Source organism: Brienomyrus brachyistius, chromosome 12 (genome assembly GCF_023856365.1).
Source record: "Brienomyrus brachyistius isolate T26 chromosome 12, BBRACH_0.4, whole genome shotgun sequence".
Taxonomy (NCBI): domain Eukaryota; kingdom Metazoa; phylum Chordata; class Actinopteri; order Osteoglossiformes; family Mormyridae; genus Brienomyrus; species Brienomyrus brachyistius.
This window is the reverse complement of record NC_064544.1, coordinates 26,230,188-26,245,617: the sequence shown is the minus strand read 5'-3', so window position 1 is coordinate 26,245,617 and position 15,430 is coordinate 26,230,188. Positions and strand designations below refer to the sequence as shown.

At 41.6% G+C, this 15,430-nt stretch overlaps 2 protein-coding genes across 2 annotated transcripts in view; both read left to right on the top strand.

Annotated features, from left to right (window-relative positions):
- LOC125705360 (uncharacterized) overlaps nt 1–15,130 on the top strand; it is a 311,911-nt gene extending 296,781 nt beyond the window's left edge. The window contains exon 16 of the mRNA XM_048971904.1: nt 13,817–15,130. The gene's annotated coding sequence lies outside the window, so the exon portion shown is untranslated. The remainder of the gene's footprint in view (nt 1–13,816) is intronic.
- Nucleotides 1–15,430, top strand: part of LOC125705354 (uncharacterized) — a 115,954-nt gene that overhangs the window by 47,495 nt on the left and 53,029 nt on the right. The window contains exon 14 of the mRNA XM_048971889.1: nt 5,351–5,443. Within this exon, the coding sequence (XP_048827846.1) occupies nt 5,351–5,443 (93 nt within the window). The remainder of the gene's footprint in view (nt 1–5,350; nt 5,444–15,430) is intronic.

Genomic DNA, 15,430 nt, shown 5'->3' with positions numbered 1-15,430 from the left:
CTTTGCAGCAGCTTACTAGATTGTAGGGTTGCAGCTATCGATTATTTTAGTAATCGAGTATTCTATCGATTATTCCATCGATTAATCGAGTAATCGGATAAGAAATACTTTTGTCTTATTAAAAGGCAATCATAACTATTCTTAAAATGAATAACTTACGGGTTTCCGTTTTAGGAACATTTGTAATGATTGAACTCCATACAAAAACTGACAAAAGAACTAAACCCTTTTAGTGCATTTATGTACATATTTGTTTTGCTTTTTAAAAGAAAACACTTTCTTAAATGCAAAAATAAATAAAATTATCCATCCATCCATCCATTTTCCAAACCGCTTATCCTACTGGGTCGCGGGGGGTCCGGAGCCCTGTAACATTCGTACAGCAGGCGTCATTGATGTAAACACACAGTCCCCCGTCATCAGTCTTACTGCAGTTAGTGGCATCTCTATCGGCCCTGAAAGACGTCAGGCCTGCGAGCTGGATGGTCACATCAGGGATGTTATCATGGACCCAGGTTTCAGTGAATACAAACACACAGCAGTCCTTCATCTTCCAACATGTGTGTCACTGTAAGCGAAGCTCATCTAGATTATATTCTAAAGTGGACGTTGTAAAGTAGAGCTGACGGTATCACTGGTCTGGTGGGGTTAGCTGTTAGCCTAGCATGCATCCCAGCTGTTCCCTCTCTTCCGCCTCCTCTCACACTGTTTGTGTTTCCTCCTTCCCCAGGTGTCTGTAATAGGTGATGTTAATGGCTCAGTCTGGCTCAGGCTCCTCAGCAAACCAGACCAGCCCAGTTCCTCCATATCACACAAAACGTATAAGCAGGACCAAACTTTCCATTAAAATTCGCTAGAATATCCATCAATATTCAACGGTCATATTTCTCAGAATCAGAATCACAAAATTCATTGTCATCATACAAAGGTATAACAAAAACTGTGTTCAGTCCCTTGCATTGGAAAAATAATATAATATTACAAGCAATAAATAAATAAAATAATTACAAATAATTTTATTATGTACAAAAAAAGTTATACAAAACAGAGCAGGTTTTTGCACATTGTAAGTTTTTTAGAAATATTGCACAGATTTAACCTGGTAAGGTATTGCCCAGGTTTGTGAGAGAGAGCAAATACCCTTCCGGTGTTCATTTATAATTGCAACAGCCCTAGGATATGTGCTGCTTTTCAGTCTGTTTGTTTTGGTTTTTATTGACCTGTACCACCTTCCTGGGGGTAACAGCTGGAACAGGTGATGTGCTGGGTGGGATGTGTCCTTCAGGATGCTGCAGGTTTTACAGTGGCAGTGGGACCCATACAGCTCCTCCAAGGAGAGGAAAGTTCATCCGATGATCTTCTGCGCTGTGTTGGTGACCCTCTGGAGCACTGCCTTTTCTTGAGCTGTGCAGCTGGCAAACCACACTGGCATACAGTGTGTCCACAGACCATCTGTAAAACGAGATGAGCAGCTCCTTGGTTAGGGTGTTGTTTTTCCGGACCCTCGGGAAGTGGAGTCTCTGCTGTGCCTTCTTGATCAGCGTAGTGCTGTTGGTCTTCCAGGTTAGGTCCTCATTCAGGTGCAGACCCTCTCTACACAGTCCCCATTGATGTATATGGGCTGAGGGTCAGGTCTGTTTCTTCTGAAGTCCACAATTACCTCTTTTGTTTTTAAGAACATAAGAACTATACAAACGAGAGGAGGTCATTCGGCCCATCAAGCTCGCTTGGGGAGAACTAAACTAATAGCTCAGAGTCGTTAAAATCTTATCTAGCTCTGATTTAAAGGAACCCAAGGATTCAGCTTGCACTACATTATCAGGAAGGCTATTCCATACTCTGACTACACGCTGTGTAAAGAAGTGCTTCCTTAAATCCAGCTTGAAATGTTCTCCCGCTAATTTCCACCTATGGCCACGAGTTCGTGTATTTAAACTAATGCTGAAGTAACTATTTGGTTGAACAGCATCCAAACCTGTTAGAATCTTATATACCGGGATCATGCCCCCCCTCAGTCTCCTTTGCTTGAGACTGAACAGATTTAGCTCAAGTAACCGTTCCTCGTATGACATGCCTCTAAGACCAGGAATGATTTTTGTGGCCCTACGCTGCACCTTTTCTAAGGCCACAACGTCCTTTTTAAGATATGGTGACCAAACCTGCACACAATATTCTAGGTGAGGTCTCACCAAGGAATTGTATAATCTTAGCATTACCTCCCTTGACTTAAACTCCACACACCTGGAGATATACCCCAACATCCTATTGGCCTTTTTTATTGCTTCCCCACACTGGCGAGAATGGGACATGGAAGCATCAACATACACACCAAGGTCTTTCTCATGATCGGCTACCTTTATTTCAGTGAGACCCATGAAATACCTGTACTTTATATTTCTGCTCCCTAGATGGAGTACCTTACATTTATCGACATTAAATTTCATCTGCCAGGTATCGGCCCAGTCACTAATTAAATCAAGATCCCGCTGTAGCTGCTGAGCCGCTAATTCAGTATCTGCTACACCACCCACCTTGGTGTCATCTGCAAATTTCACCAGTTTACTGTATATATTGGTATCCATATCATTTATGTAAATTAGGAGCAATAGTGGTCCTAAAATCGAACCCTGCGGTACCCCACTATGAACGCAGTCCCACTGTGACATTGTGCCTCTTATAACTACTCGCTGTTTCCTATCTGTTAACCAGTTATCAATCCAGGTCGCTACGGTACCTAAAATACCTGTCGCTTTGAGTTTAAGTAGGAGCCTCTTGTTGGGGACAACATCAAAAGCCTTTTGGAAATCTAAGTAGATGATATCATAGGCCTTCTTATCATCAACTTCCTGAGTAGCTTCCTCAAAAAACTCCAACAGATTTGTTAAACAGGATCTACCTCTCCTAAATCCATGCTGGCTATCCCGCAAAATGTTATTGGAGTCCAGGTAATCTACCATTTTCTCTTTGATTATAGCCTCCATAACTTTACCAGTTATATAAGTTAGACTGATTGGCCTATAATTAGACAAATTACTATTATACCCTTTTTTGAAAATGGGCGTTATGAAGGCGTGCTTCCAATCAGAAGGTACCACACCTTCAGATAAGGTATTTTGTGGTATTAAGGACCAGGTTGTTATTTCTGCACCACGATGGCAGTTTTTCCACCTCGTCCCTGTATTCAGACTCATCTCCCCCTGTGATGAGCCCAACCACTGTGGTGTCGTCCACGAAATTCACGATAGAATTGCTTGGGTAGGTGGGGCTGCAGTCGTGTGTGTAGAGAGTGTACAAAAGGGGACTGAGCGCACATCCCTGTGGGGAGCTGATGTTGAGGCTGAGTGCTGTGGAGAGGTATGGCCCCATTTTGACTCTCTGTGGGGGTCGCTGAGGAAGTCCTTAATCGAGAGGCAGGTGGTGTATGAGAAGCCAAAGTTGTTTAATTTTGTTACCAGTCTATTTGGGATGATCGTGTTAAATGCCGAGCTGAAGTCGACGAAAAGAAGCCTGGTATAACTGTCCTTCTGTTCCAGGTGGGTCAGGGGTATGTGGGGGGCTGAGGCTATTGCATCCTCCGTCGATCTGTTTTTCCTGTATGCAAACTGATGGGGGTCGAATGTGGGTGGAAGTCCTTCAATGATGTGTCTTCTGAACTGTATCTCAAAACACTTCATAACAACTGGAGTGAGAGCTACTGGCCAGACGTCATTTAGGCTGCTGGTGGTCTTTTTTGGAACAGGGATAAGGCTGGAGGCCTTCAGGCAAGGTGGGACAATGGCCTGTGTTAAAGACAAGTTGAATATTTTGTGAAAACCCCTGTCAGCTGGTCAGCACAGTCCTTCAGCACTCTACCTGTGATGCTGTCAGGTCCTGCCGCTTTACTGGGGTTTAATGCCGGGAAGCATGTGCCTCACGTCATGCTCCCCCACCCTGAAGATGCGGCTGCTGTTCACTGGTGGATGTGATGCAGTCAGATCTGGTGTTTTTTGTTAAAAGCGGCCGAAGAAGCAGTTCAGCTCCTCCATCAACGCAGCATCGCCACCCACAGCATTAGGTCTGGGTTTGTAGTTTGTGATGTTTCGGACCCCCCACCACACCTGCCTCCAGTTGTTGCAGTGGAGGTGCTCCTCGAATAATCCCACTTGGCCTTTCTGATGCCCCTTCTCATGTCTGCTCTGGCTGCACTGTACAGTTCCATATCACCAGACTTGAAGGCAGTGTTTCTGTTCCTAAGCAGTGTCCTGACCTCTCTCGTCATCCAGGGTTTTTGGTTGGCATACACCCTGATGCGTTTTACCTTGGTGATGGTGTCTGTGCAGTGCTTGATGTAAGAAAGTACAGATGTAGTGTACTCCTCCAAGTCGTGAGATTCAAAAATACTCCAGTCTGCAGCTGTGACGATGCACCTTCACGCCACCTTATAACAGTTCTTGGTGTGGGGGTCTCTTTTCCTGAGGGAGGTATAAGCTGCTAACATAAACAGGGGTATGTGGTCGAGTTGTTATTCTCATGACAATTACGATGCACAATAACTTAAGGGGCCAATGCATCTGCCAATGCATCAATGAACCGCCATCGTTTGCAGAGCAGTATTGCAGTGTGCTCACTAGTGCAGTACTACAGAGTGTATTCAGTAGTGCACAGTGTGCTCAATAGGTAAGTATTGCAGAGCCTCTGGATGGGGTTACATCTATAGGAAATCTAAGGACGCCATCGGCCCACAGTGTCTGTTGGTGTGGGCAGCCATCTTGTGGGAGTCATTAGGTCTGATGATGCTCTGCATGGTCCTATAACAGCCAAGGAACATGAGGGCTTTTTACAAGAGCAGCTGCTCCCTGTGGCTCAGACACTGTTCCCTCATGATGTTCCCTCATTCCAAGATGATAATTCCCCCATACACACTGCTAAACACATTCAGGAGAGGTTTCATGAGCACCAGGATGATGTCAGATGCCTTCCTTGGCCTCCCAGCCACCAAATATAAACACCATTAGAGTTTTATGGGAAGTTCTGGAGCACAGTGTGTGAAGGTGATTCCCACCTCCTTAATGTTCCAAAGACCTGGAGGCTTTTGTCTCTGAAGATCAGTCCAGTGTCCCACTGCACACATCAGGATCCCATGACCACACTGTATGAAGATCTGAACCTATTATTGCAGCTAAAGGGGCCAAACTCCTTATTAGGTCCTTGAGATTAATATACTGATGGTTCCATTATTTTGCCCACCCCTGTAAGTGTCTGCCCCTCAAAGATATAACTGCCAGAAGTACACAGAGGGATAATGTTTAATGGGGGCTGTTTATGTAATGTTTATTTAATGTGTTATTTTATGTGTTTTATTGCTTTTCAGATTTTGCTCAGAAAATCCTTCTGGGGATTTTCTTCCTGCTTCACCTAATATTAAGTTTCCTGTATCTAAGTGTGATTTTAGAGAATGACAAAGGTAAGGAAAACCTTTAACTGTTAGCAAACCATTTGAATGTAATAAAGCTCTAATCATTTGTCAATCATTTGGTAAATGGTGTTTGTAAAATGTTTATAAATCAGAAATATTTTTCGAGCTGCTGTTAAGAATAATGCAGTAAAACCATTTCTAGTTTGAAGTTATCATTGAATTACACCCTACTAATAAAGGTATATACTTTAATGTAATGAATATGAAATAGACAGTAATATATTCTGTGTAAGCTGTAAAAATGACGCTTCCAAGGATTGAGTGTTTTGTTATTAACTTGTTCTATGTGTCTTCAGATAAGATTAAAGTAAAAAGTTTGCGAACCTGTTGGAATTTTCTAAATTTATGTCTAATTCAAATATAAAACATGGTCGTATCTTCATGTCACAATAATGAACAAACAGTCTTTTATAACTAAAGATACACAGATTTTTTGATCATATTGAAAAAATCATTTAAACTGTGAAACTGAAGGCTGGAAAAGGTAAGTGAACCCTAAGCTAATGACTTTTTTAAAAGCTCATTGCAGTCAGAATTTAGCAAACCTGGAGTCCATTTAATGAAACGAGTTCAGAGGTGTGGCCTAGAATCACTGTGATTGAAAAACACTGAAAACTTTGAGTTTGAGGTTTTGACAAGAAGCATATCCAGATGGGAATCATGCCTCACGTAAAAGAGCTCTATGGTCTCTGAAGAGCTACGATCAAGAATTATTACTTTACATAAGGCTGGAAAGGGTTACAAAGCCATCTCAGGTATTTTAGATATTCATCGCTCTACTGATAGGCAAGTTGACTATAAATGGAGACAATTTGTAAATGTGGGTACTCTGCCTAGAAGTGGGTGCCCCACCAAGACGACCCCAAGAGCACAACGCAAAGTCCTCAACGAGGTAATGAAGAACCCTAGAGTGACTTGAGGACGTCAGTAGAACTGGCTAACATCTCTGTTCATGATTCAACATTAAGCAGAACATAGATCAAGATAGGAGTCCATGGCAGGACACCAAGGAGGAAGCCACTGCTGTCAGAGATCATTACTGCACACCTGAAGTTTACAATAGAGCACTTGGACACTCCACAGCAGTACTGGGAAAATATTTTGTGGAGTGATGAAACCAAAATTCAACCATTTGGGAAGATCAAGCAGAACTTCATTTGGTGTAAAATGGTACCTGCATATCAACATGAAAACTCTACACTAACATATGATGAGGGGAACATTATGATTTGGGCCTGCTTTGCTGTGTCAGGGCTTGGACAGCTGGCCATCACTGAGGGAAAAATGAATTCCTAGGTTTATCAACCAATTCTCAAGGATAATATGAGGGTGTCTGTCCATCAACTAGTCAAGCAGGTCTGATCCAAAGGTTCAGTTACTTTTTCCACTTGCACTGTGGACAATGAATGCATTTGTATAAGGGAATGAAAGAGTATAATATTTTTGTGTTATTGCTCATTATGCATTTCAGTACCTGTGACTTAGATGAAGATCAGATCACTTTTTGTGAGCAATTCATGCAGAAAACCAGATAATTCCAAAGGGTTCACATACTTTTTACTTTGACTGTATGTATTTACTAATTTCAGAGGGACAAGAAGCTTTTTATTTCATTAATAACCTTTGTTGTGTTACAAACTGAAATTAAGCTGATTAAAGATCTGCGAGTTTGTGTTTGTCTGCATTCTGATTGTCACTTTGCTGTTTCAATTCTGGGAGCGGGAAGATTTCTTTGGTAAGTATTACATGAAAATTATTTTTAAACAACACTTTTATTCATAAGTTGTTTAAATATTTTGTTTAATGAATATTCTTTTACATTTTTAAATTTACATTTTTATTTTGTAAACAGAGCATTGTGAATGTTTTAATTAAAAATACCCAATGGCTGTTTGACTGTGTATATATAGTGCTGTGACAAAGTAATTTGTCACTCAATCAACCTAAGAACCAAATCTAAATGATAATGGGTTAAATTAAACTAGACACACCCAAGCTTGATTGCTTCCAGCCCTGATAAATCTACTCATCACTTAAATAGAACCATTGCAGCAATGAAGAGCTGGATAAGGGGTCTGAAGAAGCAGCAGACCATGCCTCAATCAAAAGAACTTCTTGAAGACCTGAGAAAGAAAATCACTGAAACATATCAGTCAGGAAAGGGGTACAAACACTCTCTAAAACCCTTGGAGTGCAGTGAATCACCATGACAGCCATCATCTCCAGATGGAGAAAATTTGGAACTATGGCAGATCTGCCCAGGAGTGGCCAGCTGAACAGAATTACTCCAAGAGCACAAAGAAACCTGATCAGGGAAGCTACAGCAGACCACAAACGAAGATCTAAGGAACTGCAGGCCTCTCTCAGATCAGTTAGTGTCTGATTCCATGATTAGAAAGACAGTGGGCTATAATGGTGTCCATGGGAGAGATGCAAGGAGAAACCACAGTTAAATAAGAGGAACACGAAGACTCATCTAACATTTGCCACAAAACACCTTGATTACCTCCAACACTTTTGGTAGAATGTTCTATGACTTGGTGAGGCAAAAGCTATCTAGAAGACATGGGTCCTGCTACATCTGGCGTGAAGCTAACAGAGCTTCCACACAAAGAACATCATGGCCACAGTCAGACATGGTGGAGGCAGAGTGATGCTATGGGGAGGCTTTGCTGCTGCTCGGCCTGGGCGACTTGCTGTAATTGAGGGAAGCATGAATTCAGCTGTTTGGCAGAAAGTACTGAAGTAAAATGTCCATCATGAGTCTGTGGTCTTAAGTACAAGAGCAAGTCCATCTAACAATGTCTAAAAAAGAAAAAAACAAAATTAAAGTTTTGCAGAGGCCTAGTCACAGTACTGACTTGATCCTCATTGAGAAATTTGGGCAGGACCTTAAATGGGCAGTTTATATTTGAAAACCCTCCAATATGGCTGAATTCTGAAACAATTCTGTTGAGAAGAATGGGCTAAATTTCTCAAAAACGATGCCAAAGGGGGGGAATTATTTTGTCACATGGGTGCTGTGGGTCTTGGGGAATATTTGTTTTTTTTTTTTTAAAGTTTTTTTTTCCTTCCTTCAGTGAATCAAATGATCATTTAAAAACTGTGTTGTACATGTAGAATGTTCTTTGTACTATACTAAATTTTGTTTAGGTTATCAGACAAATTTAAGTGTTATGGATGGCATGGTGGTGCAGTGGTTATTACTGTTGCCTCACACCTCTGGGACCCAGGTTCGAGTCTCCGCCTGGGTCACATGTGTGTGGAGTTTGCATGTTCTCCCCATGTCGTCGTGGGGTTTCCTCCAGGTACTCCGGTTTCCCCCCACAATCCAAAAACATGCTGAGGCTAATTGGACTTGCTAAATTGCGCGTAGGTGTGCATGTGAGAGTGAATGGTGTGTGAGTGTGCCATGTGATGGGCTGGCCCCCCATCCTGGGTTGTTCCCTGCCTTGTCCCCATTCCTTCCAGGATAGGCTCCGGACCCCCTGCGACCCAGTAGGATAAGCGGTTTGTAAAATGGATGGATGGATGTTGATTTAAACCCCCCTTTCCCTCAAAATGACCTATTGCTCATCTTTCCCAGTGCAGCCTCTCTCTCTCTCTTCTTCTTTCTGCCTTTCTCTATTCCCTTTTTAGGTACTAAAAATTACAGTGCAGTCACAGTTGGGTGCAGTGACATTGACAGCTCTGTGTCCCACAGCTCAATGTGTAAACATGCTACATTTTTGTCGAATTTACAGGAGGCCATTTTATGGGGTTTTGTTTTGTTGTCGTTATTACATCATATGTGACAATGATATTGTCTTTACACTTCCACAAACAGAGGAGGAGCAGAATCTATATTAAATATAATAATATAATGTTAAATATAATTATGGTTGGTATTTGTTAGCAAATATGTTGTCAAAAATATTACATATGAGTGAAACCTTGTGTTAAATATTAAAATGTTCAGTAGGTTCATTACAGTTCACCTCCATAATCCAGCTTTTATTTGGGAAGCATACCCTTAGCTGAGATTCTGTTACTTCTTGTAAATGAATTACCTACTGTAAATTTTATGATAACAGATATCAGTAAGATGCACATGTTTTATGTAAAATGTAATATTCTGACAAAGTTGCTTTGCAATAAGTGTATTATCTCTTCCTTAGAACAGAAGAAGAGACATGCTTGGTCGATAGACGGCAAGATCCTGAGCCAGACCAGGTAGGTGCCTAAGATGCACCTGCCCCTCTGGCTGGTGTCCTGGGGCCTGTTTCTCCACATCAGTCTGACCATCTTCCCTCAGATTATTATACATAATTGTGTCTGTAGCAGATCTGTGGCCCTTGTGCTCTTCCTCCTTCCCTGTAAGTATGGAGTCTGTTGAGGTAGAGGAAGAGCCCTTATTACAGTATGACTCCAGCACACAGGAACATGTCAGTACATTCTCCATGTTCATGGTCCTCTGTTTTTAAACATGGTAGGAAAGATGGTCATGTAATACTGCAATGCCAACAAAGGTTGATTAAAGAAAGAAAATGTTTGTCGGTCATGACCAGCTTGGGTAATCTGCATATTCACTCATGTACGTGTGCTATCAACAACCCCGGCCAAAACCGAACAACACCTCTTTGTGTCCAGGTTAGTCACTTGCCCCAAATCAACGCCCCCGTCACAGTAATGTACAGCGTAATACACATGCTTTCCTGTGATTGGCAGGGGGCAGGGGGAACACTAGGTAGGGGGGAAGAAGAAACTAGCGAATTGTGTCTTTGGAAATGTTTTTCCCATTCATCCAGAAATGCCTTTGTGAGGTCAGGCACTGCTGATGTTGGATGTGAAGGCCTGGCTCACAGTCTCCATTCTAGTTCATCCCAAAGGTGTTTGATTGTGTTGAGGTCAGGGACCTGTGCAGGCCAGTCAAGTTCTTCCACATCAAACTCAGCCAACGATGTCTTTATGGACCTAGCTTTGTGCACTAGGGCACAGTCATGGTGGAACAGACAACGGCCTTCCCAAAACTGTTCCCACAATGCCAGAGGAAGTTTGGAGCTCTGCAGTTAAAGGGCCCTATTTTGACGATCTAACGCAAAGTGTAACATGCAAAGTGCAACTAACATTTATGGGCGTGTTCAAATCCATTTCTCTATTTTGACGGTGGAAAAAAACAGATTTTGTACCAGCGCAAGGTGTAAAAAGATAGTCCTATCTCTCTTAATTATTCAGAGGCTTGTATAACATGCATAACATGCAATGACCCAATCAGAACTGCACATCATCTCACCTTTAAAAGGCAGCAGTGCATGAGTTATGGTGGATTGATACAGTATTACAATGGCACATTTGCTCAGCAAACCAGATCCCTTTTCGCCCGAGAAAACGGATGTGCTTGGGTGCAAGGCGGAAGAGCGTGAGCTCATCATCTACAAGAGCACCACTGTTCCACCTAAGCCTTTCAAGGTGAAGCAGGCATGGAACTGAGGTGGCAGTGAGCGTCTCAACGTTTTCTGACATCACCAGATCACCTACTCAGTGCCACGATTGGTATAATGATGTCAGAAGACAAGGAAGTTCACTGCTGAATGAGCACAGCAGCTGGGAACGAAGACTTAATCATGCTTTTGTGTTTTTTATTTTGTTTTAATTTTAGGTCTGCAGTTCATAAAATATAAATACAAGTGCAATCCTGTTCAAACAAAACACAACCTACATTTTAAGGCATTTTATAATGTTCCAGTAAAAGGCCATTGGGCTGTTATTTTTCTGTATCTCACAATTTAGATTCCTTACCAGGCTGCAGACGATTCAGCTCTTCTGCCAGCTGATCCCTCCTTGCCCACACTGCTGCCGGCGTACACTCCTTTGTTGGCATCGGCACATGCAGTTCAACATCACGCCTTCTAAAGTCCTCTAATGTGTCCTCATTTATGTCCAGCAGAAATCCATCACGCTTGGCAATGTTACACAACATACAACATGCCACAAGCAACAAAGAATGCTGTGACCTTCTGAGGGCTGTATTGTAATGTTCCACCTGACTTATCTGAATGTCCGAAATGCATTTTCAGCAATCTAAATGTACTTTCAGTTGCAGTACATGCTTAATTCTGATAATGAATTCCAAAGATTTTTTAATGATACAGTTGTCCCTGTGTCACTAAGGAGCGTCGTGCACCAGCACATTCTTAAAATACACCGCATGAATACTGTTTAACAAGGTTTTTGTTAGTTAAAAGCACAATGTCAATTCACTGCCTTAAAACAGCAACATGTGGACAATGACCCCGGCCATGCCTCATTTAAAAATCACCACTCCTACAAGTGGAAAGCGGGTGCAAAATCATTTGCTATTTTGTTGACGTTGGCACATGGCATGACAATGAGCAATGCGTTGGTACGAAACTAGCAAAATCATTTGTTGTCATGGCTTGTGCCGGTGGAAAATAGGGCTCACTGAGACAACAGAGTATTGGCAACTTTTATGCACAATGTGCTTCAGTACGCGGTGACCCTGCTCCGTTACTTGACGTGGTCGGCCACTTTGGGGCTGAGTTTCTGTTGTTCCTAAACACTTCCACTTTGCAATTATACCACTTACAATGTTGTGGTTTTTTCCTTCCCCGCCAAATCAGAAGTCAGGAGTCAGGTGTAGATCCAAATTCAGTCTTTATTGCAACAATGAAGTTACAACCAAGGCCGGACACTTAAAGTGTATCCAATACTGTTTTACACCAATTTTTATATAAGTTCTTATCATTCAGCGAGGCAGCGTGTGGTGCAGTGGGCTAAGCCTGTGAGCCTGTAATCAAAAGGTCGCCGATTCAAACCCAGCCTCAGCATATCTGCAGGCCCTTGAGCAAGGCCCTTAACCTCCGGCTCCCTGGGTGCCGCTACAGGTGGCTGCCCTTCAAAAGACATCTTACTCCACAAAGAGCAAGTTGAGGGAGGTGTAAAAAAAAAGACAATTTCCCCAAAGGGGATTAATAAAGTATCAGTTATTATTATTCAACAATATCTCATCGCTTGAGCATCATCATTCCTTCAGCCATTCACGATCATTGTTTTCATTGATTATAAGTTTGTCAGTCATTTCTTTTACCGTTTGGTCCCTCAGCTGAACATAATGGTGGTGCGACCATCTCCACTTGGTTTTTTAAAAATGCTCGGCCGTGTACTTCTGGTGAACTCAGGCGAATCCCTTCCTTCAGTAGCAAACCTTCGCAGCTTCAGCCTGTTGTACATTGTCTAACTAGAGGGTTGATAATATATTTGTCCTTTAACATAGTGATAAGGTATAACACTAATAAAAGTGAATATTCATAGATTCAGGACTAATTTAAAGTAGCTAACAGAAACTCTTAGCCTAATACAAGGTGCAAATACATACTCAGTTGATTACATTGTGTTGATTACATCATGGATATTTGGAGCACTTTTTAATAAATTCTACTTATATATCATACTTATACATTATATAGTGCTAAACAATATTCCATAACAGTTTGGGGTGCTACGCATCCCTTAAAATATGGAAAGATCCTGTATTGGAACATGCTGCATCCCGTATTATAGGGGACAAGGGTGGCAACCCTACATACAGTTGACCTTGGAATATCTAGCAATGAAAAATATTCACAAACTGGTATGACAGTACCATGCTGGAACTCACTGAGCTCTTCAGAACAACCTTTTCTTTCACAAATGTTTATAAACTTGACTGCATGGCTATAGGTGCTTGATTTCATACACCTGCGGCAATGGCTCTAAATAAAACACCCACACTCAATGATCAAGAGGTGTGACCCAATACTTTTGTGCAAAAGGTGTATGTTTCCCTACACTGTGGGTGAACAGGCAACTGATAAAACTATAGTACATTTGCAGCAATGTCCAATTTTAAACAGAGGAAGGAGAGGAACAAGAACTCTGTGATTCTCAGGACTTTACTCAGGACTTTACTTCACTTTGGATCCAAGGAGACACTTACCTGTCAGTTTTTACAGTGTATTTCAAAGTAATAAGGAAGTTAGCTTCTTAATGAAAGTCTGCATGTATAGGAGAGTTTGAGTATTTCATTCATACTATAACTTTAAAACTGGGTTGTTAACCTTTTAAATATTTGGTCACAATAAAATAAGTCCTGTAACCTGGTAGGTATGTTAATTATCATTACATGGTGGCTGCATTACTTGTTTGACAAAAAAGAATATTAACTACATCACCTGACACACTTTTGCAGAGATCACATGACAGTCAGGAGGTGGAGGCATCATCACCTGCTGATCACAATGAACCAAACCCAGAGGAGGTATTACTAAGGGAGAAGAACACAGAAGGCTGAGGGATCTATAGAGTTTAATTTGGTATGTTTACCTACAGTTCCAAGTTTACCAGGTCTTTTTGGATTAACAAGTTACTCATGTTAGCGGTTAACAGATTATTGATGATCTTTTATAGTTAATTATCTGAAGACTTGAGGGAGTTTACTGGATAACAGACAAACATTTCTAGGACCAGCTGCACATGCATATAAGCTGATGTCCATCTACAGAGCAGCACCCTGGGAAGGACCATTATGCTGTATCTATAGTCAGTCACCTGAGGATAAAGTCACCTGTGAAGATCAATACAGGGTCCTTCATGTCATCCTGTTTCTTCTGAACTGAACTCTGTATATTTTGCAGTTGTTACATGGAACTTTTCAACATTTTATGTCTCTCAGAATATGTGCTTAACATAAAAGCTTGATTACTTTCAAAGAGAGACTGCTTAGTGAAACAATGTATTTGGAAAGTTACAAGTCTTACACAAACTGGTTTCAGGACATTACAGAAACCTTCCTGTGTAAATAACTGTACACCATATGATTATCTGACTTACCTTTGCAGTGTTGAAATGGATAGTGTCATTACCCACATTCTGTATAAATCTTCACTGCTCACAGTCTTCAGCTCCATCATGTTTATTGTGACATGTTGTGTTTAAGCTCCACTGTCTGTATCTGTAATTTCCCCACTGGGCTTTGGAATCAGCAGCAAGTGCATTTTTCTTGAATAAGAGAAAGAAAAAACTTGCCACTAAGGTAGCAGTAAAGTGACTGGATGTTTATCACCTGACTTTGCCATGTGTAACCATACAAATGCCAGCCTGATATTCCCTGAGATGTAACGATTCCCCAAATCGACAGTTTGCATCAGACCCAGGGTTGGGATCATGTGATTCTGTGACAGTTTTTTTTTAATGTACGATGGTGCCTGTGGTTCACGAATGCTGTGGCCTATGAACAGTTCGGTTCGCAACCAAAAATTCTGCAAAAAGATATATTGGTTCACGTATAAAATTTGGTTGATTCCTCGACCAGACTCCATTTTTTATACTAGTGTATCACTAACGGGGCGCATGTCCCAGTATGCCCAATGTGCAATTGTAAATAGCCCTTGTATTGTTGATGTTAATGGTTGCATCTCTCTGTTGTCGCGTGCGTGTTTGCCCATGTGTTTGCCCGTGTCTTGTGTGTACCCGGTCCGATCTTCACGTGTATTTAGCGTGTGTAAATCTCCCACCATGTGCACCTTGCAGTTCGGCGTCTGAAAACCTTGTGTTTCCCATCTGTGTATTTCGGTTCGGTGCTGGTTGGGTGCCTGTTGTGGTACTTTTAAGGACTGTTAATAAAGAGCGAGATTTCCCCGGCAAGCAAGTCTCCATGTTTCTCTCTGCTCCCACGATGCCTTGGTCCGCCCCTCGCCACACTATATTGTTTTTTTCTTTAAAGTTTTTACTACAGAAACCAGAGAATTAATTAATAAAACATATCATTTGGTAGGCTTCATCGAATTTCAATGCTTTGTTATGGGAAAAAATGCCTTTGTTCGCACACTTTCCTGGAACGGATTGCATCTTTAATGTACTGGTTACATTTAATTAATAAAATATGGGTCCACATCTTAAGATCCCCCCTTCTATACGAACCTTCTCTGAATCCGTTGG